Here is a 26,909-nt window from a genome sequence, read left to right on the forward strand (position 1 = left end):
GCTTAACCACTGCACCACCAGGGCTCCTTTTACAATAGAAACCCGCCCGAAATTTATCTGGTATTTCCCCTGGCTTCTCTGTTTCCAGGAACCCTGGTGGCACACTGGTTAAAGCACTCGACTGCTGACTGAAAAGTCAGTGGTTCATACCCACCAGCCACTCTGCAGGAGAAAGATGTGGCAGTCTGCTTCTGTAAAGACTTACAGCCTTGGAAACCCTACAGGGCAGTTCTACCATGTCCTATAGGGTCGCTATAAGTCGCAATCAACACGACGGCAGTGAGTTTGGGGTTTAGTTCACTGTTTCTTTAACTCTAGCCACACCCTGGGATCTAGTCTACTAAAACCTTGGTAAACCTCAAGGGTTGGAAAGAGGATGCACTCCAGGGGAAACTTAGAGCCACAGAGACCACCTGGGGAGAGACACAGGGTTTTGCAGTAATCCCTGAGAGGAAACACAAATTTAAGCATCTCCACAGACTCCTAGAAAACAAGACTCTGGAGTCTCCAGAAGTAAAGGAGGCTCAATAATACATGATGCCCTCAACTGGGGTTTTCCTCATCAGAGGTAGAGAAGGTGATGCTTGTTGCTGAAGTTATCCTCAAGCCCACCGTGTCTATCCCTCTCTCCAAGCTGAGCCAGGAAACCCAGCATTACATGTAAGAGAAAAGGAACAATTTCCACTCAACAACTATGGCTGTGATAGACTACCGGAAGAAAAAAACTAAACCGATTGCCATTAACTCGATTTCAAATCATAGCGACCGCATGTGTTACAGAGCAGAAATGCCCATAGGATTTTCTTGGCTGTAAACTTTACAGAAACAGATCACCAGGCCTTTCTTCTGTGGAACTGTTGGGTGAGTTCAAGCCACCAATCATTAGTAGCTGAGAGCAAACCATTTGTGCAAACCTTTGTGATATTCTACAGAGTGCCTTTTACTACATAGATCTGATTATCACCGTTCTTCTGGAGAAACTCAAAGGAGGCAGTGTAAAAGTTCAATATGTGAATACAGGACACTTCTATTCACTAGGTGACCTTAGAAAAGTCATGTTCCCTCTCTGAGCTTCATCTGCACAATGGTTAGAATAGATCTCACCATTTCTCCCAATTCTGTGATTAGGGATCAACTTTGCAAAAAGTAGCTCATTCTGTTTTTATAGGAGTGATCAGGAGGTATGATTCTTCTCTCAGTCTGCCTGAGTAGACCACAGTATGTCAAGTGAGGAACATTTAGGAGGAGCCTATTTAATGAGGCAAGCACTCTTGGGGTGGGTGGACTGACTAATTGGTTGGTTTTTTGCAGTGGAAAGGAGTTATGAAAGAGCTGATCCTCTGGTTTATAGCCCACTAGTGACTATAGAATCCCAAAAGCTTGAGAAATAGTATGTTTGTGGCATAAAATGATGGATATTCCATTCTAATAACCTAACTATTCCCAGATAGTAATTTTGGAGGCCTTAGAGGGTAGGGTTTATGCAGAATTTTGTGAATTCATTCATTTCATCAAGGTTGAACCTGAAAATTGATGATTTAGGCTCTTCTCTTCAGCTCCCCTTACTTACCTGCACTTCCACCAAAGGCTACAGGAAAAAACCTGTTGCTAACAGATCAATAAGAGGGGGTACAATGGTAGAAAAGATGTAGTTGTCAGTGTAGAACTGAGAGTGTCCTGCTGAACTATTAGTCACAGCCAGCAGGCATGGCTCATTTCTCAGAACAGAGGACGGGAAGCTCAGATCTGCTGTTCTGGTCCCTGGTTTAAATCTGTGACCTTGGACTTGGTTCACAACCTGTAACAGGGAAAGCAATTTATTTCTGCGTCATAAATGACAATCTAGGAATCATCTATTGAGCAACTTATTCAGGGAGGATGGAAAACAAATGTGTTTTGAATTTTTTATTGATTGGAAAATAAACAGCTTTATAACTACTTTTTGTTCCTTTTTTATGCCTCCCTAAAAACAACCTCCAGCAGGGGACTAATGATGTTGGAATCCAGGTCTTCATTCTGAAGGATCTTTTTTTCTTCTTTGCTTTTCAGAGTTTTTTCTCTTCCATTCCTGACAAAGTTGTGACTGGTGACCTCCAATACAGAAGGCAAGAGATCTGAATTTGACCAAAAAACTCAACATCAAAACAACCATTTTAATTTTTTTGGTAAGACTCTTAATTCAGGGCTTTATGAATATTAATCAATTATAATCTGTTGTTTAAAAACACATATTTGTGCATTTTGCTTGCTCAGCTCTTTAAATTATAAATGTGTTGCTACTGAAAAGTACATGCCTGTCCAAATATTTGGAAATGTCTTCTCCTCCCTTTTAGAGAATAAAATAAATTCTACCAGATAAAATTGCTACACCATTTGTTCTCAGATCCCTTTAGAAAATTCTTTTATTGGTTTAACCACCTAAAAAGGCTCACTAAAAAAACTAAACTTTTGTATTGAAAACACCATCTTTTTTTTTGTTTCAACTAGGTAGGATCTGAATATGAAAAATAAGATAGATCCTTTCTGCATAGTATGTATAAAAAACTTCACTTGCAAAAGTTAGATATATTTGAAAAATAATATTCTCACTTGTCCTTATTTTGGAACAAAGGTATTTCTAATGCTGGGATTTTGTTTGTTTTTTGTTTTGTTTTTCTTTTTAGGTGCCATGCAACCAGTTAGAGTAGTAAAAAGAAAATCTTGAAAGGAAAAATTGAAGAATAGCCCTAAGTCTTGGGTGTGGTGATGTCTGTGACAAATTAGGCTATTCTGTAAGGCCAGTGTCCTGGTGTGGGTTTTATCTCCATGTATCAGCCAACTAATTCTGTTGCCAAAGGCTTAATCCAACCTCACACCAGCTGTTCTCAAAATATATGTTCTTCTTTGTGGGTGTATGTTTGTTTTGTTTTTAACAAGGTGGGCTAGATAAGAGAAAGTAGATGAGCTTGTGCATAAAGGCCTCTTACCTACATTGGAAACACAAATCAAAAGCAGAAAAGGTCTTATGCATCAAAAAGAAAAACACATCTGGTGATACCACTGCTGTGGAAAATTCTAGGTGCACTGGATTCTGCCAAAATAATATTGAGATTTAGAGCCACAATTAATTCAAAATAAGGTGGAATTTGTTCCCAGCTGGTCTCAGAATACGTCATGTATTTTCCATTATAGGCCAAGCTCCCTTCTCAGTAAAATCCGTGAGATACATAGGAAGCAGAGGAACTCGGATTAAACTCATTTCTTTTTTCTTCATAGATTTAAGATCCATGAACAGGTCAGCAACACACATCGTGACTGAGTTTGTTCTCCTGGGATTCCCTGCTTGCTGGGAGATGCAGATTTTCCTCTTCTCATTGCTTTTGGTGGTTTATGTCTTGACCCTGCTGGGGAATGGGGCCATCATCTGTGCAGTGAGATGGCACCCATGACTCCACACCCCCATGTACTTTCTGCTGGGCAACTTTGCCTTCCTTGAGATCTGGTATGTTTCTTCCACAGTTTCCACCACGCTAGCCAACATTCTCTCCAAGACCAAGGCCATCTCATTTTCTGGTTGCTTCCTCCAGTTCTATTTCTTCTTTTCCCTGGGCACTACTGAATGTCTCTTCCTGGCAGTAATGGCTTATGATCGGTACCTGGCCATCTGCCACCCACTGCACTACCCCACCATCATGACCAGGAGGATCTGTGGCATGCTGGTGCCTCTCTGCTGGCTCATTGGATTCCTTGGCTACCCAATCCCAATTTTCTTCATCTCCCAACTTCCCTTTTGTGGTGCCAATGTCATCGATCACATCCTGTGTGACATGGACCCACTCATGTCTCTGTCCTGTGCCCCAGCCCCCATTACTGAATTTATTTTCTACACTCAGAGCTCCCTTGTCCTCTTTGTCACTATTACGTATATTCTTCGATCCTATACTCTACTGCTCAGAGCTGTTTTTCAGGTCCCCTCTGCAGCTGGCCAGCGGAAGGCCTTCTCCACATGTGGCTCTCATTTAGTTGTGGTGTCTCTTTTCTATGGGACAGTCATGGTAATGTATGTGAGTCCTACATATGGGGTCCCGACTTTGATGCAGAAGATCCTCACACTGGTATATTCAGTATTGACACCTCTCTTTAATCCCCTGATTTATAGTCTTCGTAATAAGGACATGAAATTTGCCCTGAGAAATATCCTGGGTAGAATGAGAATAGGTCAAAATTCATGAGTCAAAGATGTGCCATACTTCCAAGTTCTAATGAAGAACAAGGTGAAGATGTGCTCATTATTGCCATGGTCTTTTAGTCCTCACTTTGTGGAGTTAGGGGCCAGATATTCTATCTGCTATGTCCAACTTTAAATACCTTTCCTGTATGACTGTATGATCTACTTAAACCTTAACTCACTGGGCTTCAACACCGAGTAAAAATTTTTTAGTGTCTGTACTTATTGGAATGATACAACACAATTGTTATCTGAGAGAAGTTAGATTTTGGTATAACATCAGTTTTAGAGCAAACATAGTCACCCTTACTGAATAATTAAGGTGCAGTGACTTTAACCAGCCATGGGACATTTCTAAACCTTTAACAGACACTTGTTGCTTATACCTAGTCTAACAATATTATCTAATCACTGTTTCTTTCTATCAAAGAAGGAAGAAAAAAAAAACTATGACCAGAAGAAACTATTTGAACAGATTTTCTTAGGGGTATAATTCCCTTGTCACAAGTGTGAAATAAAACTTTGACACATGCCAAACAGTAATTTGTTGCAGTTGCTTTAATGTTTCTGTCATTACACTTACTACATTAGGATGTAATTTACTTATTCATACGTACCTCCCTTCGAGGGAGCTCCTTAAGGACAGGAATTGCCTTTTTCATTCCTGATCCCCAACACAGTGAGAGATAGTAAAGCAGTTTTTGACACCTGGGAACTGGCCTAACACTATCAGGTCCTGGTGTTGACAGGAGCTGGCCCGCCACCCACAGTTAGGCAGGCAGAGTGTCCTCTGCTGAACATAAACAATTTCACACAACACCAGTCTCAGACAAGGCCACTCTGTGATCAGGATGGATCAAGACAAAATCAAGACCACTCCACAATCACTTCTGAGCAGAGTCCAAAACAAGAGCACTATCCAAGTCACAAAAAATGACCAAACATCCCCTTTTTCTGCCTCATATGAGTGACTGCTTTCTCTTCACCAAGTATAGCTTTAACCCAATTTCATTGCTACTGCCTTATAGATAAAAATTAAGATGCCAAATCATAGAATTTTCCGCTACTTTCTCTCAGCATCCACAGAAAAAACTCACTTCCATAAGCTCTCCCCAAAATCACCTAACAAAAGCCCAAATCACATAATAACTACTCCCTAACACCCTGACATGCACCATGGTTTCTCATGGCATAGATTCTCCCTCATGATGACAAACCAATAAACCCAAATTCAACTTTGTTCAACCACAGGGATGATATGGTGATCTTTCATAAGATGGAAATCAACAGTAGTTCAATACTCAGCATACAATAAGGGCTTAAATATGTTTATTGAATATTTTCTATCTCAATTTTTTTACTTACAAAATATGAGGTTGTCATAACAAATTAAAGCAACGTAAAAGTGTATAAAGATGGTGGATTTCCCTTCTCCGTTCGCATTCCCACCAATATTTCTCTCTGCTACTCAGAGTCAATATATCTAAATTCCTCTGTTTCGCTTTCATAATATGGCCCCAATAAACCTATATTATTTGTTTCCCACTGCTTCCCAACACGAACCCTCAGGTTTGGGCAGGACAGTCACCTGACTCCTCTAATCGCTATCATCCCTGCACCTTGGCTCAGGCTGCTTTTTAGCCCACAGAGCCTCACCTCATCTTCTGCTCTGCCACTTGAGAAAGACACTTAACACTTATGATGCCTGGGGTCTTATTTTGTAAAATGGGTGCAATTTATATCTTGTAAGAATTTCGTAAAGATTAAATGAGACAATTTATATAAGAACCAAAGCACAGAAAGAGACAGAAGACTCTCGGCACATGTTCGTTCCCCTCTCCTTCCTAACTTTCAAGCCTCAGATTAACCACAACTCCTCCTTGAGGGATTTTGTGTCTACAGATGACTGGCCTGGCTGGAGCTGGGGATTTGTGTTGGGAAGCACGGAAAACAAATAATACAGATTTTAAAAAACCGTTGCTCTCCAGTCAACTCTGACTTGTGGAGGCGCCATGTGTGTCAGGGTAGAACGGTGCTCCATATGTTTTTCAATGGTTGATTTTTCAGGAGTTAATCAGGAGGACATTGAGGTGTTTCTGGGTGTCCCCAAACTTCCCAACATTTTGGTTAGCAGCCAAGCACATTAACCTTTTGCACTATCCAGGGACTTCCAATACAGGCCATATTATGAAGGATGATGAATGCCAGACAAAAGAATTTAGATATATTGACTCTAAGGAGGGAAGAGGAGGACAAATAAATTGGAAGAAGGGAGGAACAGAAGCCTCGGTAACCTCCTTCATGACCACAGGTATCCATGACATCCCAATCTGCCACCTGTTCTATGTCAATAAATCACATCACCTCCACCTACATACCTCCTCCCAAATGTTCCCAGAAAAAGGAGTAACAAACACCAAACTACTGCCGCTGAGTCTTTTGAGGGATGACTTTTTGAAACAATAGCTTTTCTTGGAGTGGCTGTGAGTCAAGAGCGGCCATGAGTCAGGAGCAGACTAGATGGAAGCTAACAACAACTTTTACAATAACTCTCAGAGTTACTAATCAGATAATGGACCAACAATTTCTGAAGATGGAGAACTGTGGTGAAACATAAAACCCATGACAATGAGAATAGTTTTATTCATTCTCATCCAATTGCTCTACGCCTGTCCCTATCATTTCTCCACTTTTGCTATATTAATTCTCTAAAATTGTAGCCCTACGAATTTTCCACCATTGCAGGACACATCCTGGTTGTACCTAGTCGCCTGTGTTCTGCTGCCCTCTAACGGTCACTATGCTTCTATCGCATGCGTAACCATAACAGGAAAAACCTCAACCCACCCAAATGTAATGTGGAAAGGAATGTATTTGCTAATTGAATCTTCTAATTAACTCATCAGTAAAAGCCTTTTTATACTGAGTATTAAAATCATTCCAAAGCATATTTGTCCTTTTTGAAAATGGAGTACCTGGGTAGTGCAAATGGTTCACATGCTAGGCTGCCAACCTAAAGGTTGGAGGTTCAAGTCCACCCAGAGGCAACTCAGGGAAAAAAAAAACAAGGCTACTTCCAGAAAACCAACCATTGAAAACCCTGTGGAGCACAATTCTACTCTCACACACATAAACCGAAAAGAAATCCAGTGCCGTCGCGTCGATTCCAATTCATAGCGACCCATAGAGGTCACCATAAATCAGAATTGAGTCAACAGCCACTGACTCATTGAAAATAATTTAACGTTTCATCCCACAGAACTCAGGATGTTTAATGTGGTGGGACAATGAATGAACAGGCAGTCAGTTGATGAGGGTTCCAATCTAGTTCTACCACTAACTAGTAAGTGTCTTACAAGTCACTTCACGTCTCTGGTTAATAAGAAGGTTGAATGGAGCGATGTTTCTAGGTTCCCTATATTCATTCATTTTTCCCTCAAAATATTTGACCTATTTGTTATTTTTCATTGCCAACATATATTCCGGTGAGTTAGAATAATATTTTGAGGTATTAACCAAAGTTCTCCATGGTCCTTCCCGTACCACATATTTTCTCATACTTTTACCCTCCATATTTTTAGAGCTAAAGTCATTGTCTCAGGAGAGGAATGATGCCTTAGAAAAACATGAAGATACTTTTAAATTTCAAAAGCTAAAGTCTTTAATTTGCAATAGCCCAGGGTTTTTTTTTTTTAACTTTGAAAATTCTGAAAATTTATCCCATGGAAAAAATCGGGAAGAAGAGATGAAAACCAATGTGTATTGTAACACTAATTTCTCTAATGCATAAAGCCCCCGAACCTTCTGTAGTTTAACACAACAGAAGTCTATTTCTCATTCACCTAACACTTAAAGCAGTTTTTTTCCACCAATTTCACACTGGAACACATGTGCTATCTAAGAGTCTTGCCATGAGTTTATGAAATGATATAACAGTTGAAAGTATGTAAATGATTCTTACTTGGAAGATTTACCAAAGTTATTAACTTTTTAAATCTATCAAAACTCAATATTAAGAAAACAAACAACCAAATGAAAAACAGGAAAGATCTGAACAGACACTTCACAAAAGAAGATATGTTAAGGGCAAATAAACACATGAAAACATTATATGTCATTAAAGAAATAAAAATTAAAACCACAATGAACCATGACTGCATACCTATTAAAACAGCTAAATTCCCAAAACCTGACACTGCCAAATGCTGACAAGGATATGGAACGACCGGAACTGTCACTCATTGCTGGTTGGGATGCAAAATGTTACAGTTACTTTGGGAGAGCATTTGGCAGTTTCTTATAAAGCTAAATATAGACTTACCCTATGACCCATCAGTCAAACGCCTACGTATCTCCCCAAGCAATTTGGAAACTTATGTACACCAAAAAAAAAAATCTGTATATAAAAGTTTACTGCAGTTTTAGTCATAGTCACTAAAAACTGAAAGCAGCTAAGAAGCCCTTCCACAGGGGAATGGATAAACTGTGGTGCATCCACACAATGGAATATTATTATTCAGCAATAAAACTGAATGAGCTATTGAATCACACAACAACATGGTTGATCTTAAATGCATTGGAGAAAGGAAAAGAAGATCCAAAAGACTACATACTGTATGATTCTATCCATATGAAATTCTACAAAAGGCAAAACTATAGGAATGGAAAACATAGTAGTGATTGCCAGGACATGGGGGGAAGGGGTGTGCTTCACTACAAAACGGATGTACAGGGGAACTTTTAGGTGAAGAAACTATTCTATATGGTTCCAGGGTGGGTGATGGATACATGAATTTACGCATTTATCAAAGCTCATAGAACTGTAAATCATGAAAAGTGAACTTTAATATATGCAAACTTAAAAAAAAAAAAAGATCAACCAAGATGTGAGGGAATTCCAAGATGGAAGACAGTTTGTGACAAATAAATCTATCTGTATTATAACTGTGTGACATAACTGCACTCGGTGGGTAGGGTAAAAAAGGAGGAGCCTACCTAAGTAACTTTGGAAAATGGTATTTTGACTAGAAACCGTAAGGCTAAAGGCAAATCACCTACACATGGACACTCTACTGTAGTTGGTAAATTTGTTTTCACAGGACTGTGGGTTAACAATTCTGGAACTGTTTTACATATATACTGTGGCTGAACAAATAAGTAAATGAATAGTAGATGGTGAGAGCCAGGGGTTCTTACTGTCTTATTACTTTCCTATTGCTGCTAGAACAAAGCACCACGGACTTACCCAGTAAAACCCAGTGCCATCAGACTTAGTGCCTTAAAATAACATAAATGCATTATGTTACTGTTCTGGAAGTCAGAAGTCCAGAATCAGTCTCACTAAGATAAAGCCAAGATGTCAACAGGGCTGGTTCCCTCTGGAGGGTCTAGAGGAAAATCTGTTTCCTTGCCTTTGCCAGTTTCTAGAGGCTGCCTGCATTCCTTAGCTAGTGGCCCCTTTCTCCATCTTCAAATCTAGCAGCATAGCATCTTCCAATCTCTCTCGCACTCTTCACTCATCACATCACCTTCTTTAACCCTCCTGCCTCCCTTTTAGAAGGAATCTTTTGATTACATTAGTCCACTGAATATTCCAGTATAATCTCCCTGTCACAATGCCCTTAGGTTAATCATACCTGCAAAGTTCCTTTGCCATTTAAAGTTAATGGATTTATAGATTTATAGATTCTGGGGATTAGGATGTGGACATCTTTGGGGGGCTGTTATTCAAATCTACCACACTGTTAAAGACAGAAGTTACAACTAAGCAAGAAAGAAAGCCAAGAACGAACCCTGTGGAACTGATTAGAGACATTCAGTATGAACTCATGTTTAGCTTAATATAGATAGATTAAAAAAAAAAAAAAAAAAGTGCCTTTGAGTCGATTCCGACTCGTATCAACCCTATAGGACAGAGTAGAACTGTCCTTAGATAGATTAGATGATAGATGATGATAGATAGATGATAGATAGATAGATAGATGATAGATAGATAGATAGATAGATAGATAGATAGATAGATAGATAGATAGATAGATAGATAGATAGATAGATAGATAGATAGATAGATAGATAGATAGACAGAGAAAAATTATATATGTGTGTGATTTAGTGCTAGAAGCAATGACACCTTAGTAGCAACAAACAATCCCAACACCCAGATCTTGATTTCTAAGTATCATTTTCCAATAAAAGGTACCAGGGCTCCTTGGAGAAATGACTGATTCTGGGGCTGGGACAGGGAAAACACAATATGACCCTGGAGCATCTTGTAGTACCAAAAAGTAAGAAACGTCCAAAAAAAAAAAGAATGGCAACATGTCAAAGGGGTATAAGATCCAACTTGAAAAAGCTCTCAGTAGCCAAAACTGAACAATTTAAATCAAAAAAATAAATAGCATAGTATTGGATTATAACCCAAAGTATGAAATAAATATACATGAATTCATACATATGTGACTGAATAAATAAATGAGGGAGAAGAAACAAAATTTCCTTACAGAGGAAATCCAAATAGTATATGTAGATACTCCCCTCTCCAGGAGGTAGAGCTTAATCCCTTTCCTCCGAAGGTGGCCTAGACTGTGTGACACACCTCAAAGAACATACTAGAAAAAGGGAAAAACAATAACTTTACAGTGGAGAAACCTGGCAAACACTCCATCAACCAAGCGACAGTTAGCATCACCAGTGATGTCATGCGGATGTCATGTATCCATGATATGATGCAATGAGGAAGACGTTTCACCTCTCTGGTATTCTTACCCCAAACCCAGAACCACAATCTAATGGTGAGGAAAAACATCAAACCCAAATTAGGGAAAAGTTTACATGACACTTGGCCAGTATTCCTCAGGACTATCAAGGTCATGAAAAACAAGGAAAGACTTAGAAACTGTCACAGACCCAGAAGAGGCGAGAGAGGCATGACATCTAAATCCCATGTGGTACCCTAGATTAAATCCTGGAATAGAAAACGTACGTTAATGCAAGAACTGACGAAACCCAAAATAATCCGGAGTTTAGTTAATAACAGAACAAGGTTGACTTCTTAGTTTTAACAGATGTACAATGGAAATGTAAGATGGTAACAAGGGAAGAAATTGCATAGGGCCATACGGAGATTCTCTGGACTATCTTTGAAATTTTTCTGTAAATCTAAAGTTATTCAAAAATACAAAAAATTTATTTTAAAAAAATCACTAACCTATTTCCGACCACCTGAATAAACTAGTTCAAAAATGCCAAGACCCACATGAAAATCTATTATTTACTGACAATGTGTATGGATTCAAAGAAAAGATTCAGCTTCAAAAGAAGGTTAAAAGTGGTTCATTAGTAGTGCTTAGTTAGTTTTATTAGTTGAATCCTGAGAAAGAGTTATTAATACTAGAAGAGAAACATCAGTGCATGTTTGAGGAAAATCTCATCCGTGTTTTTAAATACTTGATATGAAAAAGTTTGATTTGATTTCAATGCAATGTTAAAAGTTTCCTCACAATAACTTTTTTTTATTGTACTTTAGATGAAGGTTTACAAATGAGTTTCTCATTAAACAATACACATACTGTTTTGTGACATTGGTTGCCAACCCCATGGCATGTCAACACTCTCCTCTTCTCAATTTTGGGTTCCCCATTACCAGCTTTCCTGTCCCCTCCTGCCTTCTGGTCCTTGCCCCTGGGCTGGTGTGCCTCTTTACTCTCATTTTGTTTTATGAGGCTGTCTAATCTTTGGCTGAAAAGTGAACCTCAGAGTGGTTCCATTACTGAGTTAAAAAGGTGTTGGGAGGTCATACTCTCGGGGTTTCTCCAGTCTCTGTCAGACCAGTAAGTCTGGTTTGCGTGTGTGTGTGTGTGTGTGTGTGTGAGTTAGAATTTTGTTCTACATTTTTCTCCAGCTCTGTCTGGGACCCTCTATTGTAATCCCTGTCAGAGCGCTTGGTGGTAGTAGCCGGGCACCGTCTACTTGTGCTGGACTCAGTCTGGTGGAGGCTGTGGTACTTGTGGTCCATTAGTCCTTTGGACTAATCTTTCCCTCATGTCTCTGATTTTCTTCATTCTCCCTTGCTCCTGAAGGGGTGAGACCAGTGGAGTATCTTAGACTGCTGTTCACAAGGCTTTAGGACCCCAGACTATACTCACCAAAGTAGAATGTAGAACATTTTCTTTATAAACTATGTTATGCCAGTTGAGCTACACGTTCCCTGAGACCATGGTCCCCACAGACCTCAGCCCAGTAATGTGGTCCCTCAGGGAGTTTGGATGTGTCTATGGAGCTTCCATAACTTTCTTCACAAGAACTTTTAATGTTACATTTGTCAATGACAGAAAAGGAACAGCTGTGAGATTTGTTAAATTACACCCTTAGTTACTATGCAAAGAAATTGAATTATCTGGTTAACAGCCACAAAAGAGAAAAGCCAATATATACCTTCTGCCATTTGCTACCATGTCCTTATGGAAAGAAAATTTCTCATCAATGGTGATCATCTAGAATTTGAAGATTATTCCAAGTTTTGATTAAGAATTTCATGAACCATGCCAAGTTTAAAAACGAACATTAAAATGTTATATATTTAAAACATATCCGCAGAAACAAGCCCAGAGTTTTCATTGAAAATTTAGAAAATATTTTATTTGGAAATTTTATATGACTCCAATACCCACTGCCATCTAGTCGATTCCGACACATAGCCACCCAACAGGACAGAGTAGAACTGCCCATAGGGTTATCAAGGATGTAAATCTTTACAGAAGCAGACTGTTTCATCTGTCTCGTTTGGAGAGGCTGGTGGGTTCGAACTCCCGACCTTTCAGTTAGCAGCAGAGCGCTTAACCACTGTGCCACCAGGGCTCCCTGAATTCAATAGTTAATGTATTTTTTAATTAATATACATTTTAATAATATTAGTTACATAAACATCATTTTTCTTATAATAATGTAAAGAAAATATAACAAATTTTCCACCAAAATCTATGGCAATACATCCAAATCCCTTCCAGTTTATGCCACTATGTCAGAAAAATAACATTTTCTTAATGTCACATTTTCTAAACATCGCCTTAAGGGACAGCAAGGCCATTTGGTCAATAACTCCCTATAAGACCCTGGAAGAATTAAGTTACTCGGATTTATTTTATCCTCCTTGAATTGCTCTTGAAAATGAGTATGCTTACAACTTTAAACGTTAGGAACTTCTAAGAGGTTAATTCTACAACAATACTAGATGTCAGTATTATTCTGATTCTTTTCTATCCTCAGACCACAGTTGTCCAAACACACTATCCCTAGGCAGCTGTCTCTCTCCTTCATAATCATACTCACTACAACTAACTCAATGCCTGCTTCAATTTTGTCAGATTTTTCTCAAACTTTTTAGAATAGCATTTGTCATCATCTTGAGATTTGGGTATGGCTGCTTATTTCTTCCTAGGGACTTGGAAGATAATGTTAAGATAAACTATCATGCTGGTTATATCCTTGTCGCATTAACAACTAGACATCCAACAGAAGTGGTTTACTGAAAGGCTAGATTAGCACAGTTTTATCTTCAATTACATATATATATTATATATTGACACAGTGGCTTCAACAATGGGCTTAAGCATAACAACGATTTTGAGGATGGCACAGGACCAGGCAGTGTTTCATTCTGTTGTACATAGGGTCACTATGAGTGGGAACCAACTCGATGGCACCTAACAAATGTATTTTTCTATAAAACAGCAAAGTATAAACATTAAAGAATATATTTTAAAAACCACCTTTAAAAAGGAAATCTTAACATTTACAGAGAATTCGCCATGGTACTCACTAATCTTAATTCTTGAGGATTGTAATCCTTCCTGCATTATCTTTTCATGGGTGTACATACGAAAATGTAATTCTTTATGCTTTCTAGCTTTGGCATAATAATCCCACAAAACAGCCTGGTATACTGTCAGAAAAACACTAGACTTGGTGTCAGAAGACCAAGATTCAGGTCCAGGTTTACAACTTACTAGCTGTAAAACCTTATTCCTCTTGAACCTCTCCTACTGCTCCAACCAATTCTAGTGTAGGTGCTCAATCATCATTTAGACACTTAACTAGGAACTGGTTCTAGGAAGAACCAGTGAGGAAGTGAAAGAGGTCTCTTTGCTTGCCAACCTATGAATTGTGCTACAGCTATCATTTATTGATATCTTGGTACTTGTTTCTCCCATCATTCACTGGGCCCCTTTTGGACACTTCAACCAGATACCTTCTCCTTCTCCCCTCTTTGCTGGTAGGGAAAAACAAAGTTCAGGCCAAGCATGGTAGTTGGCAAAGTCAAGAAAAGGATGGCGCTGTTCAAGTTGCCTGCGTGAAAGTAATGCCCAAAGGATTCCTAACCCCCCAGGCCTAATCCAAAGACAAAGTTGTTTTAAACAATTAAAAAAGAAACTTGAAGAACCAAGAGTCATAGCAGAAGAACCTGGAGTCCCCAGACACCAGTTTGGTGCTCTCTACAGCAGTTCTGCCTGGGTCGATTAGCAGGAGTTGGAGGCCCCTGAGAGCCAATTAGAGCAGGAAGTCAGGTTGAGGGAGGGAGAAGCAAGTCCAGCAACTGCCAATTAAAAGTGAGTGGATCCCCATAGCACCCATGAACCACAACTCGAACTATTGCATCAGCCAAGTTCCAGCACCAACTCCCCAAACGTGAAGAGGGTGCACAAGAGGTGTGAGTGAGAGAAGCAGAGGTGCCCTACACCCTGGCATGCTTCCACTTCTTATCCCAAGTGAACATACACCTAACAATTAAGTGCAAGCTTAATTAGCCGAGTAGAAAATCCCAAAAGCATGCCATGAGACAGAGAAGAAAATGTAGGCTGAATGCACATCCAATAGTTAGGCAGGGAGTGGCTGACACAACAGCCCTGCCACCAAGTCAGAATTGCTCCAGTCAAATCAGATCACATGTGACTCATCATCCTTTGTGTTTAAAAATACCACTTCCATAATGGCTGTCCCCTCCACCTTGTATTTACAAACTGCCTGACAGTTTTCAAAGCATGTTCACAAACACTACTCCACTGATTTTCACAAAATCTCTGTGGTTTTATCAAGTATGTATTAGTAGTCTCATTAAGGAATTTAATGAAGCTAAGGTTAAAGTTCAAGAGACTTGCCTATGATCACACAGGCAGTATTATTTGTATATTTTTAAGTGATATACCACTGTGCTTATAAATACATAGAATAGCTCTGTAAGAAACTCAAACCAGTGACTGTTCTAGGGAGGAGAACAAAGGGTCAGGAGTGGAAGGAAAGCTTGGTTTTCTCTGTATACTCTTTTGCAGCTTTTCAATTTTATATTATTTATATAGAACTTTCTGAAATTAAATCAAAAAGTCACAAGGAGGAAACAGAAAACCACAATCCAGTTCTCTTCCCCACTGTCCAACGGTGCCTCCCACATGGAGTTATGCGGCCAGAGCAGTTTTTTTTCTCCTGCATCTTCCCACTTAAGCCTCATCCTATCACCCCATCCACACGAACACCGACGACTTTCTATGAGAACTTTTCTGTGGTGGCCTGCTCTATGCAAATCTGCCAGGAGGTGAGATTGTGGTGAAAACCAACCAGTGATTAAAAAAAAAAAAACCAAACCATTGCTGTCGAGTCAATTCTGACTCATACTGACCCATAGGACAGAGTAGAACTGCACCATAGGGTTCCCAAGGAGCAGCTGGTAGATCCGAACTGCTGACCTTTTGGTTAGCAGCCGAGCTCTTAGCCACTGCGCTATCAGGGTTTCAACCAGTGACAGGGAAACTGAAACTGTGATTCTGGCTTCTTGATAGAACAATTCTAACAGTTTATATTCGGAAAATAAAAAGGGCATCTTTGTTCAAATATCTAGAGAGAACAGAAAAAGGATAACACCGCAGAATGAATGCTGCAAAACCTGCAGTATCGGTACTGTGGCTCCCCAATACTTACCGGGCAGACCGGTCACTGACAGAAGTACAGGAAGTCCCTTTTCTGGATAGCCTCAAGGTAGATTTCCTAGCCTAACAGAAAGAAGCAGGCTCCCACAAGAAGAAAAGTGAGAGGGAATGACATTATGGGAAATGCAGCTAAACATATCAAGAGAGAAAATAAAATTAATTGAATATTGCTAGAAACTACCTCTCAGGTCACATTCCACGCTGACACTCTACAATTCTACAAGTTCAGACACTTAGATGGTGGGTCCGTAAAGACAGCGGAAAGTGCTAACAGAATCCAGACACCAAGAGGCAGTTGTTGCCATGGGCTAATAGGAGACTAATCCTGTGGAAAGAGCATACATAATTTTTTAAAGTTCATTTATTGATTCCATGTAAATTTATTGAACAATTGTGTCAGGTACTGAATTAAGAGCTTTGACTTCAAACACGAGTACCTTCAAAAAACTCACAGCCTACAGGAGACAGTCAAATAATTAAAACACAATGTAATAAATGCTCTGAGAGTATACAGACAGACACATCAAAGTCTACCCCAGGTGTACTCAGAAAAGTCTTACAGCAGAGGTAATGTCTGGGTTGAATCTTGGACAACTGGGAGTTCTCCAGGAGTGAGGAAAATACATTTCAAGTAGAAGGAATCACATGTACGAAAGTACTGGGATATGAAATTGCATGGAAATCTCCAGATATTAAAGTGGTCTAGGGTGGCTTGCACTAAAATTACAAAGAGAAGTGGGCAGAATTGAGATACTACAGACAGGCAGACCAAAACATTAAGGCTCTGGGCCATGTGAAGGACTGCCTTACTGGTATTGCAGAATTGTATGGTTGCTAAGGGCTTTTTTTTTTTAATAATTTTTATTGTGCTTTAAGTGAAAGTTTACAAATCAAGTCAGTCTCTCACACAAAAACCCATATACACCTTGCTGCACACTCCCAATTACTGTCCCCCTAATGAGACAGCCCGCTCTCTCCCTTCACTCTCGCTTTTCGTGTCCATTTCGCCAGCTTCTAACCCCCTCCACCCTCTCATATCCCCTCCAGGAGATGCCAACATAGCCTCAAGTGTCCACTTGATCCAAGAAGCTCACTCCTCACCAGCACCCCTCTCCAACCCATTGTCCAGCCCAATCCATGTCTGAAGAGTTGGCTTCGGGAATGGTTCCTCTCCTGGGCCAATAAAAGGTCTGGGGGCCATGACCACCGGGGTCCTTCCAGTCTCAGTCAGACCATTAAGTCTGGTCTTATGAGAATTTGGGGTCTGCGTCCCACTGCTCTCCTGCTCCCTCAGGGGTTCTCTGTTGTGTTCGCTGTCAGGGCAGTCATCGGTTGTAGCCGGGCACCATCTCGTTCTTCTGGTCTCAGGCTGATGTAGTCGCTGGTTCATGTGGCCCTTTCTGTCTCTTGGGCTCATAATTGCCTTGTGTCCTTGGTGTTCTTCATTCTCCTTTGATCCAGGTGGGTTGAGACCAATTGATGCACCTTAGATGGCTGCTTGCTAGCATTTAAGACCCCAGATGCCACCCTTCAAAGTGGGATGCAGGATGTTTTCTTAATAGATTTTATTATGCCAATTGACTTAGATGCCCCCTGAAACCATGGTCCCCAGACCCCTACCCCTGCTACGCTGGCCTTTGAAGCATTCAGTTTACTCAGGAAACCTCTTCGCTTTTGGTTTAGTCTGATTGTGCTGACCTCCTCTGTATTGTGTGCTGTCTTTCCCTTCACCTAAAGTAGTTCTTATCCACTATTTAATTAGCGAATGCCCCTCTCCGACCCTCCCTTCCTCCCCCTTCTCGTAACCACAAAAGAATGTTTTCTTCTCAGTTTAAACTATTTCTCAAGTTCTTATAATAGTGGTCTTATACAATATTTATCCTTTTGCAACTGACTAATTTCACTCAGCATAATGCCTTCCAGGTTCCTCCATGGTATGAAATGTTTCACAGATTCCTCATTGTTCTTTATCGATGCGTAGTATTCCATTGTATGAATATACCATCATTTAGCCATTCATCCATTGATGGGCACCTTGGTTGCTTCCATCTTTTTGCTATTGTAAACAGTGCTGCAATAAACTTAGGTGTGCATATATCTGTTCGTGTAAAGGCTCTTATTTCTCTAGGATATATTCCAAGGAGTGGGATTGCTGGATTGTATGTATGGTAGTTCTATTTCTAGCTTTTTAAGGAAGCGCCAAACCGATTTCCAAAGTGGTTGTACCATTTGACATTCCCACCAGCAGTGTATAATTGTTCCAATCTCTCCACAGCCTCTCCAACATTTATTATTTTGTGTTTTTTGGATTAATGCCAGCCTTGTTGGAGTAAGATGAAATCTCATCATAGTTTTGATCTGCATTTCTCTAACGGCTAATGATCATGAACATTTCCTCATATATCTGTTAGCTACCTGAATGTCTTCTTTAGTGAAGTGTCTATTCATATCTTTTGCCCATTTTTTAATTCGTTTGTCTTTTTGCAGTTGAGTTTTTGCAGTATCATGTAGATTTTAGAGATCAGGTGCTGATCAGAAATGTCATAGCTAAAAACTTTTTCCCAGTCTGTAGGTAGTCTTTTTACTCTTTTAGTTAAGTCTTTGGATGAGCATAGGTGTTTGATTTTTAGGAGCTCCCAGTTATCTCGTTTTTCTTCTACATTCTTTATAATGTTTTGTATACTGTTTATGCCATGTATTAGGCTCCTAACATTGTCCCTATTTTTTCTTCCATGATCTTTGTCATTTTAGATTTTACATTTAGGTCTTTGATCCATTTTGAGTTAGTTTTTGTGCATGGAGTAAGGTATGGGTCTTGTTAAGGGTATTTATCTTTTATTTATTTTTTGGCATTTTTTAAATTGTAATTTAGATGAAGGTTTACAGAACAAACTAGTTTCTCATTAAACAGTTAGTACACATATTGTTTTATGACATTGGTTAACAACATGTCAACATTCTCCCTTCTCAACCTTGGGTTCCCTATTACCAGCTTTCCTGTCCCCTCCTGCCTTCTAGTCCTTGCCCCAGGGCTGGTGTGTCCCTTTAGTCTTGTATTGTTTTATGGGCCTGTCCAATCTTAGGCTGAAGGATAAACTTCAGAAGTGACTTCATTACTGAGCTGAAAGGGTGTCCAGGGGCCATACTCTCAGGATTCCTGTCAGAACAGCAAGTCTGGTCTCTCTTTTTGAGTTAGAATTTTGTCCTACATTTTTCTCCAGCTCTGTCTGGGACCCTCTACTGTAATCCCTACCAGAGCAGTCAGTGGTGGTAGCCAGGCACCATCTAGGTATACTAGACTCAGTCTGATGAAGCCTGGTAAACATGGTCCATTAGTCCTTTGGACTAATCTTTCCCCCTGTATCTTTAATTTTCTTCATTCTTCCTTGTTCCTGAAGAGGTGAGACCAGTGGAGTATCCTAGATGGCCACTCACAAGCTTTTAAAATCCCAGACGCTACTCACCAAAGTACAATGTAGAACATTTTCTTTATAAACTATGTTATGCCAGCTGAGCTAGATGTTCCTTAAGACCATGGTCCTCACAGCCCTCTGTGCAGCAATTCGGTCCCTCATGGAGGCTAATAATTTTTAAACAAGGAAGTAATAAGATCATATTTACATTTGAAAAAAATGAAATTGTTGGCAGCATAACCTACTTCTGAGCCAGAAGAGCAGGTTAGCATAATGGATAACGGCACAAACTCTAGAGTCAGGATGCCATGGTTCAAATTCTAGCTCTCATGCTGAATAATAATATAAATTATTGTTTTCTTTCTGCTTGTCCTGTACGAGGTGTTGGACATGTGTTTGCTCCTTTAATCCATATAACAATTCTACAAAGTAGGTAGTAATATTATCTTCACTTTACAGATGATAAAGTTGAATCTCAAACAAACAAACCCACTGCCGTCGAGTCGATTCTGACTCATAGCAACCCTACAGCTAAACATGAGAGGTAAGAAATTTGCCCACATCCTCTGAAGCCAACTAACAGCAAAGATGGAACTATGTTTCCCAGAATTCACTTCCTTGTATAGTTCTAGTTTAGAGTCGGCCAAAAAAAAAAAGGTAATTTGCATGAGATCTGGAAGGTACCAATGAATCAGCAGCCATTACTCTCTGAGGGTCATTGTGGTATTATGTTGTTGTTAGGTACCACTGAGCTGGTTCTGACTCACAGTGACCTTACGTATAACAGAGCAAAACATTGTCCAGTCCTGTGCCATCCTCATAATCATTGGTATGTTTGAGCCTATTGCTGCAGCCATTGTGTCAGTAACCACTGTGTCACTGTGGTAAGAGGTGGTGAAAGACAGAGGTACCAGTGACCGTAAGTTCCCCAGTTCCTCTGACAATTGTATATGGTCTAATTTATATAATAAATCCCTTATCCCATAACTCATAACGGTTCTGAGCCATGGCTGATACATTCCATCATCCTATTCCCTAATTCTGACCACTAAGCCCATATTCTGATAAAAGAATAGCCCATTTCCCACTGTCCCTCTGAAAGGATAGAGACCATGTTGATCTATGAGAGGAGCAACTCCCAGAGCAGAAGCCCTGTTCTGTAGCCTTCAAAATCATTATTATTCTGCATTCAAGGTATCAATACCCTCCATATATCCTGTTCTCCAAAACTACCATCTATCCAGACAGTCATTTTTTATTGAGTCAGGAGATGTCTAACACTCACAGATGTATATGACATGTAGAACTCAGGGACAAATATGAATTTTCTGTCCTTAAAGAGTTCAATCATATAATCAAATGACTATAATAAAGTGTGTGCTGTATAATACAAACTGTACAAAGTGCTGTAACATTTCCTAAATACATCTTCCTAACTTTTTTTCCTTTAATATAGTTTCCGCAGTCTTGGATGCCCTCTTTTACATTTCATATTATTTTCATAAACAGCCACAAGTATGTTATTAAAAGATGCTCAAACTTGCGGCCATCTAAGATACTCCACAAGTCCCACCCCATCTAGAGCAAGGGAGGATGAAGAAAACAAGAAATACAAGGGGAAGACTAGTTCAAAGGACTAATGGACCACAACTACCACAGCCTACACAAGACTGAGTCCAGCACAACTAGATGGTGCCCAGCTACCACCACTGGCTGCTCTGACACGGGTCACAATAAAGGGTCCCGGACAGAGCCGGAGAAAAATGCAGAACATAATTCTAACTCACAAAAAAAGACCAGACTTACTGGTCTAACAGAGACTGGAGAAGCCCTAAGAGTATGGCCCCTGGACACTCTTTTAACTCAGTACTGAAGTCAGTCCTGAGGTTCACCCTTCAGCCAAAGATTAGATAGGCCCATAAAACTAACAATAATACATGTAGCTCAACCATGTATATGAGACTAAATGGACACACCAGCCCAGGGGCAAGGACAAGAATACAGCAGGGGACAAGAAAGCAGGACAAATGGAAAAGGGGAACCCAAGGTCAAGAAGGGAGAGTATTGACATGTCCTGGGGTTGGCAACCAATGTCGAAAAACCATATGTGTATTAATTATTTAAAGAGAAACTAATTTGCTCTGTAAACCTTCATCTAAAGCACAATAAAAAAAAAGACGCTCAAACTCAAAAATAAAGGGATGCTAGTTTAAAACAATGAAGTATCAAGTATCAGATATAAAAGCCATACCCCAGCTTATAAAGAAATAGGCACTCTTATAACAATTTTTTATAACAATTGATAAAGTGTAAACTGCTATATCCTTTATGAAATACAATTTGACAATATCTACCAAATTGATCTAATAATTTCACTTCATGACATCTACCCAATCGAAATGCTCCCACAAACATACAAAAAAATTACACATGTTCATTGTATTATTCATAATAAAGAAAAACTGAATGACCCAAATGCCAAAGAAGAATGATTAAACAAATTACTGTATATCCACTAAGTGGAAAAGCCATTTTATAAATGTAGTATATCTGTATTAACTGTGATGGAAAGATGGTCATCATATATTACAAGAATAAGAAAATTATAGGATCATTTTTTGTAAAGAGAGGGACCCAATATACAGCAACTACCACAAAATAACATTCCTGTATTTCATTGAATCTAAGACGCTGTCTTAGTTATCTAGTGCTACTATAACAAATACCACAAGTGGATGGCTTTAACAAAGAGAAATTTATTCTCTCATAGTCTAGGAAGCTAGAAGTTCAAATTCAGGGTGCCAGCTCCATGGGAAGGCTTTCTCTTTCTGTTGGCTCCGGTGGAAGGTCCTTGTCACCAATCTTCCCCTGGTCTAGGAGCTTCTCATCACAGGAACCCCAGGTCCAAAGGACACACTCCCTTCTTGGTTCTTCATTCTTGGTGGCATGAGGTCCCTCTGTCTCTCTGCATGCTTTTCTCTTTTATATCTCAAAAGAAATTGACTCAAGATACAACCTAATCTTGTAGATTGAGTCCTGTCTCATTAACATAACTGCCTCTAAGGGACAGGAACTGGTTGGATGGACATGGGAAACCCAGGGGGAAAGGGGGACTGTGATATCGCATTATAGGGATTGCAACCAGTGTCACATAAAAATATGTGTACAAATTTTTGAATGAGAAATTAACTTGAGCTATAAACTTTCACCTAAAGCACAATAAAAAAATAAAAACTAAAAAAAAAACACATAACTGCCTCTAATCTTGCCTCATTAACATCATAGAGGTAGGATTTACAATACATAGGGACATAACATCAGATGACAAAATGGTGAGCATCACACAATACTGGGAATCATGGCCTAGCCAAGCTGACACACATTTTAGGGGAACACAATCCAATCCATAACAGATGCCACAGACAATACGATGCACCATTATTTTTGTGCCTCTAAAAAAGGCAAAATTCTACAACTTATCACACAAGGCTTTCATGTTGCATAAATTTTAAGTTGCAATGTAATTTCAGAAATGTTAAAATTTGTTGGGGAAGGGGAATGGTTCAAATTCACTGAAAAAAGACCAGATTTACTGGTCCAAGGTAAACTGGAGGAACCCCCAAGACTATGGCCCTTAGACACCCTTCTAACTTGGAACAGAAGCTATTCTCAAAGATCACCTTTCAGCCAAATTATAAACAGGCCTATAACAATAACATTGTGAGGAAAGCGCTCCTTAGAACAATCATTTATATGAGACCAAAAGGACAACAACTGCCCAAAAACAAAGATGAGAAGGCAGGAAGGGGCAGGAAAACCAGACAAACAGTAATGGGGAACTCAGGGTGGTAATGGGGAGATTGCTAACACATTTCAGGGATTGCAATAAATGTCACGGAACAACTTGTGTATTAGCTATTGAATGGGAAACTTATTTGTTCTGTAAACCTTCACCTAAAGCACAATAAAAGAAAAAACAAAGTACACTAGCCCTAAAAGATGAGCAACCACTAAACTGGCTTTCGCTCTGATGAAAAGAAAGGGAGAGCAGTAATAGCAGGGGAAGAGAGGAGGAGGAAGGGGAAAAAAAAAGAGCCTAAGGGAGGAAGAAGGAAGTAAATCTTGATCATTTCTATACAAATCATGAAGTCATGAAGTCATGATCTGTACCCAGAAAACCAAAAGGAATCTATAGAGAAATTATTAGAATGGGAGAATTCTAAAAAGGTCACAGGTACAAAAATATATATATAGTAGTCAATTGCACTTCTATTCCCATGCACAGTTAGGAAATACAATATTTTAAAATGATATATGTACAGTAGCATCATAAAACAAAAGGTAGCTAGAAATAAATCTAATAAAAGACACATAACACCTTCCTGGAGAAATAATGCAATTATATTGAAAGACATTGAAGAAGACTTAAATAAATGAAGACAATCATGGATAAGAAGACTCAACATCATGAAGATGTCTATTCTTCCTAAACTAAAACATAAATTCAGTCCAATCCCAATTAAAATCCCAAAGGAATTTTCATGAAAATTTACAAGTTGATTCTAAAACATAAATAGACCACTTGTGAAGAACAACATAAAACAACTTGTCTTACTGGATAATGACTTTTTATAAAAGTTTAAGACAAAGTGGTGTTGACAAAAACAGACAAATGGGTCTGAATAGATTAGAGAGCTCAGAAACAGACACACACATATATGGAAAGTTGGCTCAAGACAGACTGGGTTTTACAGATTGGTTGGGAAAGGATGGATTCTTTAATAAAAGATGCTTATTCATCAGGAAAGAAAACTGGCAACCTACATCACAACATAAAGAAAAGTCATAATTTAAGAAAAGGACATATTGTAAAACTTCATAAAATAGTAGAGGGAAAATGTCTTTCTGACTTTAGGATAGGAAAGGACTTTTTAAAACAACAAAAACACTAACCACAAGAGAACAGACTGATAAATTCAAGGAAATCAAAAGTAAGAACTGCTGTTCAGCAAAGATCCAATAAAGAGAGTAAAAACAGAAACTAGAAACTACTAGAAGATGTCTGCAACATATAAACTGACAAAAGATTACTGCAGGGCATATATAAAAAAATCCTACAAAATAGAAATCCAATATACAAGTGAGCAAAGACACGAATAGGCATTTCACTAAAGAGAAAACATAAGGGCTCCTAAATACATAAAAAGATATTCAGCCTCATTAATAGACAAAAATGCAAGTTAAGGCCACAAGAGATACCTGCTCCTTCTGTATCTGCAACACTTAAAAAGTATGACAAATTTTGGGAAGATGGTGGTATAAATTGACCATTGTTTTGACCCTCCCCCACAAATAGAACAAGGAAACGGTGCTCGATTTTGAAGGACTCTGAATTGGAGAGCAGAGGAAAGCAGCAGGGAACTGCAGACAGTAAGAATCAACAAAGCAACAAGTTGCACATAGTAGGAAAATCACTTCTCCCACTATCCCTGCCCCTCCCCCCAGCCATGCAGACCCACTGGCTGCTGTGAACTACGGAAGCAGCCTTAGAAAAGAAGCCTGCTTCCCTAACCACCACAGCCCATGCCTGTACAGACAGGACACCAAGCTTCTGTTCTAAAATCAACAAGGCAGATTCCATTTGGAGTGTGCCGGCACCTCCCCCACCCGGACACTGTCGGCTGCAAGCCTATTGTGGATTGCTACAGAAGGCCCATGCAGTGGCGTCTGCTCTCATAGTCAACATTCTACCTACCTCCCTGTGTACCCCATAACTTAGGACTCTGAAACCAACAGGATAGACCTCCCAGTCAGTTCAGGTCTGTTTGTTCCCTTTCCAGTTGGTGCTGAGGGCTGCTGACCGAAGCTGCTGTGTACTAGGAAGCAGCAGCCTTGAGTGGAGGCTACACTCACAGCCAACAATCTACTGGGGGGACTCTAATAGCAACAAGGCAGACCTCCATGGGGATCTAACTAGACCATGACATCCCCTCCCCCAGCTGGTACTTGCTGATTGCCAGACTTTTGCAAACTGCTGCAGAAGGTCTCCACAGTGGAGTTTGCTTCCACATTCAGCACTCTGTCTGCCTCTCTGTGCACCCCACAGACAATCCTCTGCAACCAACAGGACAGACCTCCTTGGGAATCAGCTTAGGTCTGTCTGCTCCCCCCTTCAGTCAGCGCTGAGGACTGCTGACTGAGGCTGTTGTGTGCTAGGAAGCAGGTATCTTGAGTGGAGGCTACACCCACAGCCAACATATTACAGGATGGGCTCTGACAGCAACAAGCCAGACCTCCCTGGTGATCCATTCAGAGTGACCACCCCTCCCCCAACACTCATAACTGTCACCTGCTGGACTGATGTGAACTCCTACAGAGGTTCCCTACAGTGGAGTCAGAAGGTGGGTCCCCTAAGTGGAGACTGCTCCCCCAACCACCACAGGGCCACTGGGGCTCTGAAACCAACAAGAGAGACCTCTCAGAGGTCCTTCTAGAGAGTGCCAGTCACTTCTTCTCCTGGAACTTATATAAATGCCTACATAAAGGAAGAAGAAAGATCTCAAATCGACAGCCTAACTCGACAACTCCAAGAACTAGAATGAGAAGAATGAACTAAGCCTAAAACTACCAGAAGAAAGGAAATAACAAAGATCGAGAGAAATAAAATTGAAAACAGAAAAACAATAGAATCAATAAAAACAGAAGATGGTTCTCTGAAGAGATCAATAAAATTAACAAACCTCACCTAGACTGACAAAGAAGGGAAACAATGAAAATAATCAAAATAAAAAATGAAAGAGGGGACATTACAACTGACCCAATAGAAATATAGAATTATGACAATATTATGAACTGTACAGCAACAAACTGGAGAACCTAGATGAAATAGACAAATTCTCAAGAAGAATAGACTCCTAATAAGAGATCAAATCAGTGATCAAAAACCTCCCAACAACAACAAAAAAATTCCTGGACCAGATGGCTTCACTAGGGAATTCCACCAAACATTGAAAGAATTGACACCAATACTGTTTCAACTCTTCCAAAAGATACAGAAGAAAGGAATGTGCCCTAATTAATTCTATGAAGCAAACATGACCCTGATACCAAAACCAGAAAAAGACACAAGAAAACTACAAGCCAATATCTCATATGAATATAGATGCAAAGACCTTCAACAAAATACTAACTAGCGAAAAGAATCCAACAGCATATTAAAAGAGTTATATACCATGACCAAGTGAGATTTATTCCAGGAATACAGAGATGGTTCAACATGAGAAAATCAATCAATGAAATACATCACATCAACAG

At 39.6% G+C, this 26,909-nt stretch overlaps 1 protein-coding gene across 1 annotated transcript; it reads left to right on the forward strand.

The window, feature by feature from the left end:
- The first annotated feature begins 3,242 nt into the window (after positions 1–3,242).
- Positions 3,243–4,211, forward strand: LOC126084564 (olfactory receptor 11H4-like). The gene is given in 1 exon segment (XM_049899169.1): positions 3,243–4,211. A coding segment is annotated over 1 exon segment (945 nt). The 5' UTR covers positions 3,243–3,266.
- Positions 4,212–26,909: the final 22,698 nt, after the last annotated feature.

This window comes from Elephas maximus, chromosome 10 (assembly GCF_024166365.1).
Source record: "Elephas maximus indicus isolate mEleMax1 chromosome 10, mEleMax1 primary haplotype, whole genome shotgun sequence".
Taxonomy (NCBI): domain Eukaryota; kingdom Metazoa; phylum Chordata; class Mammalia; order Proboscidea; family Elephantidae; genus Elephas; species Elephas maximus.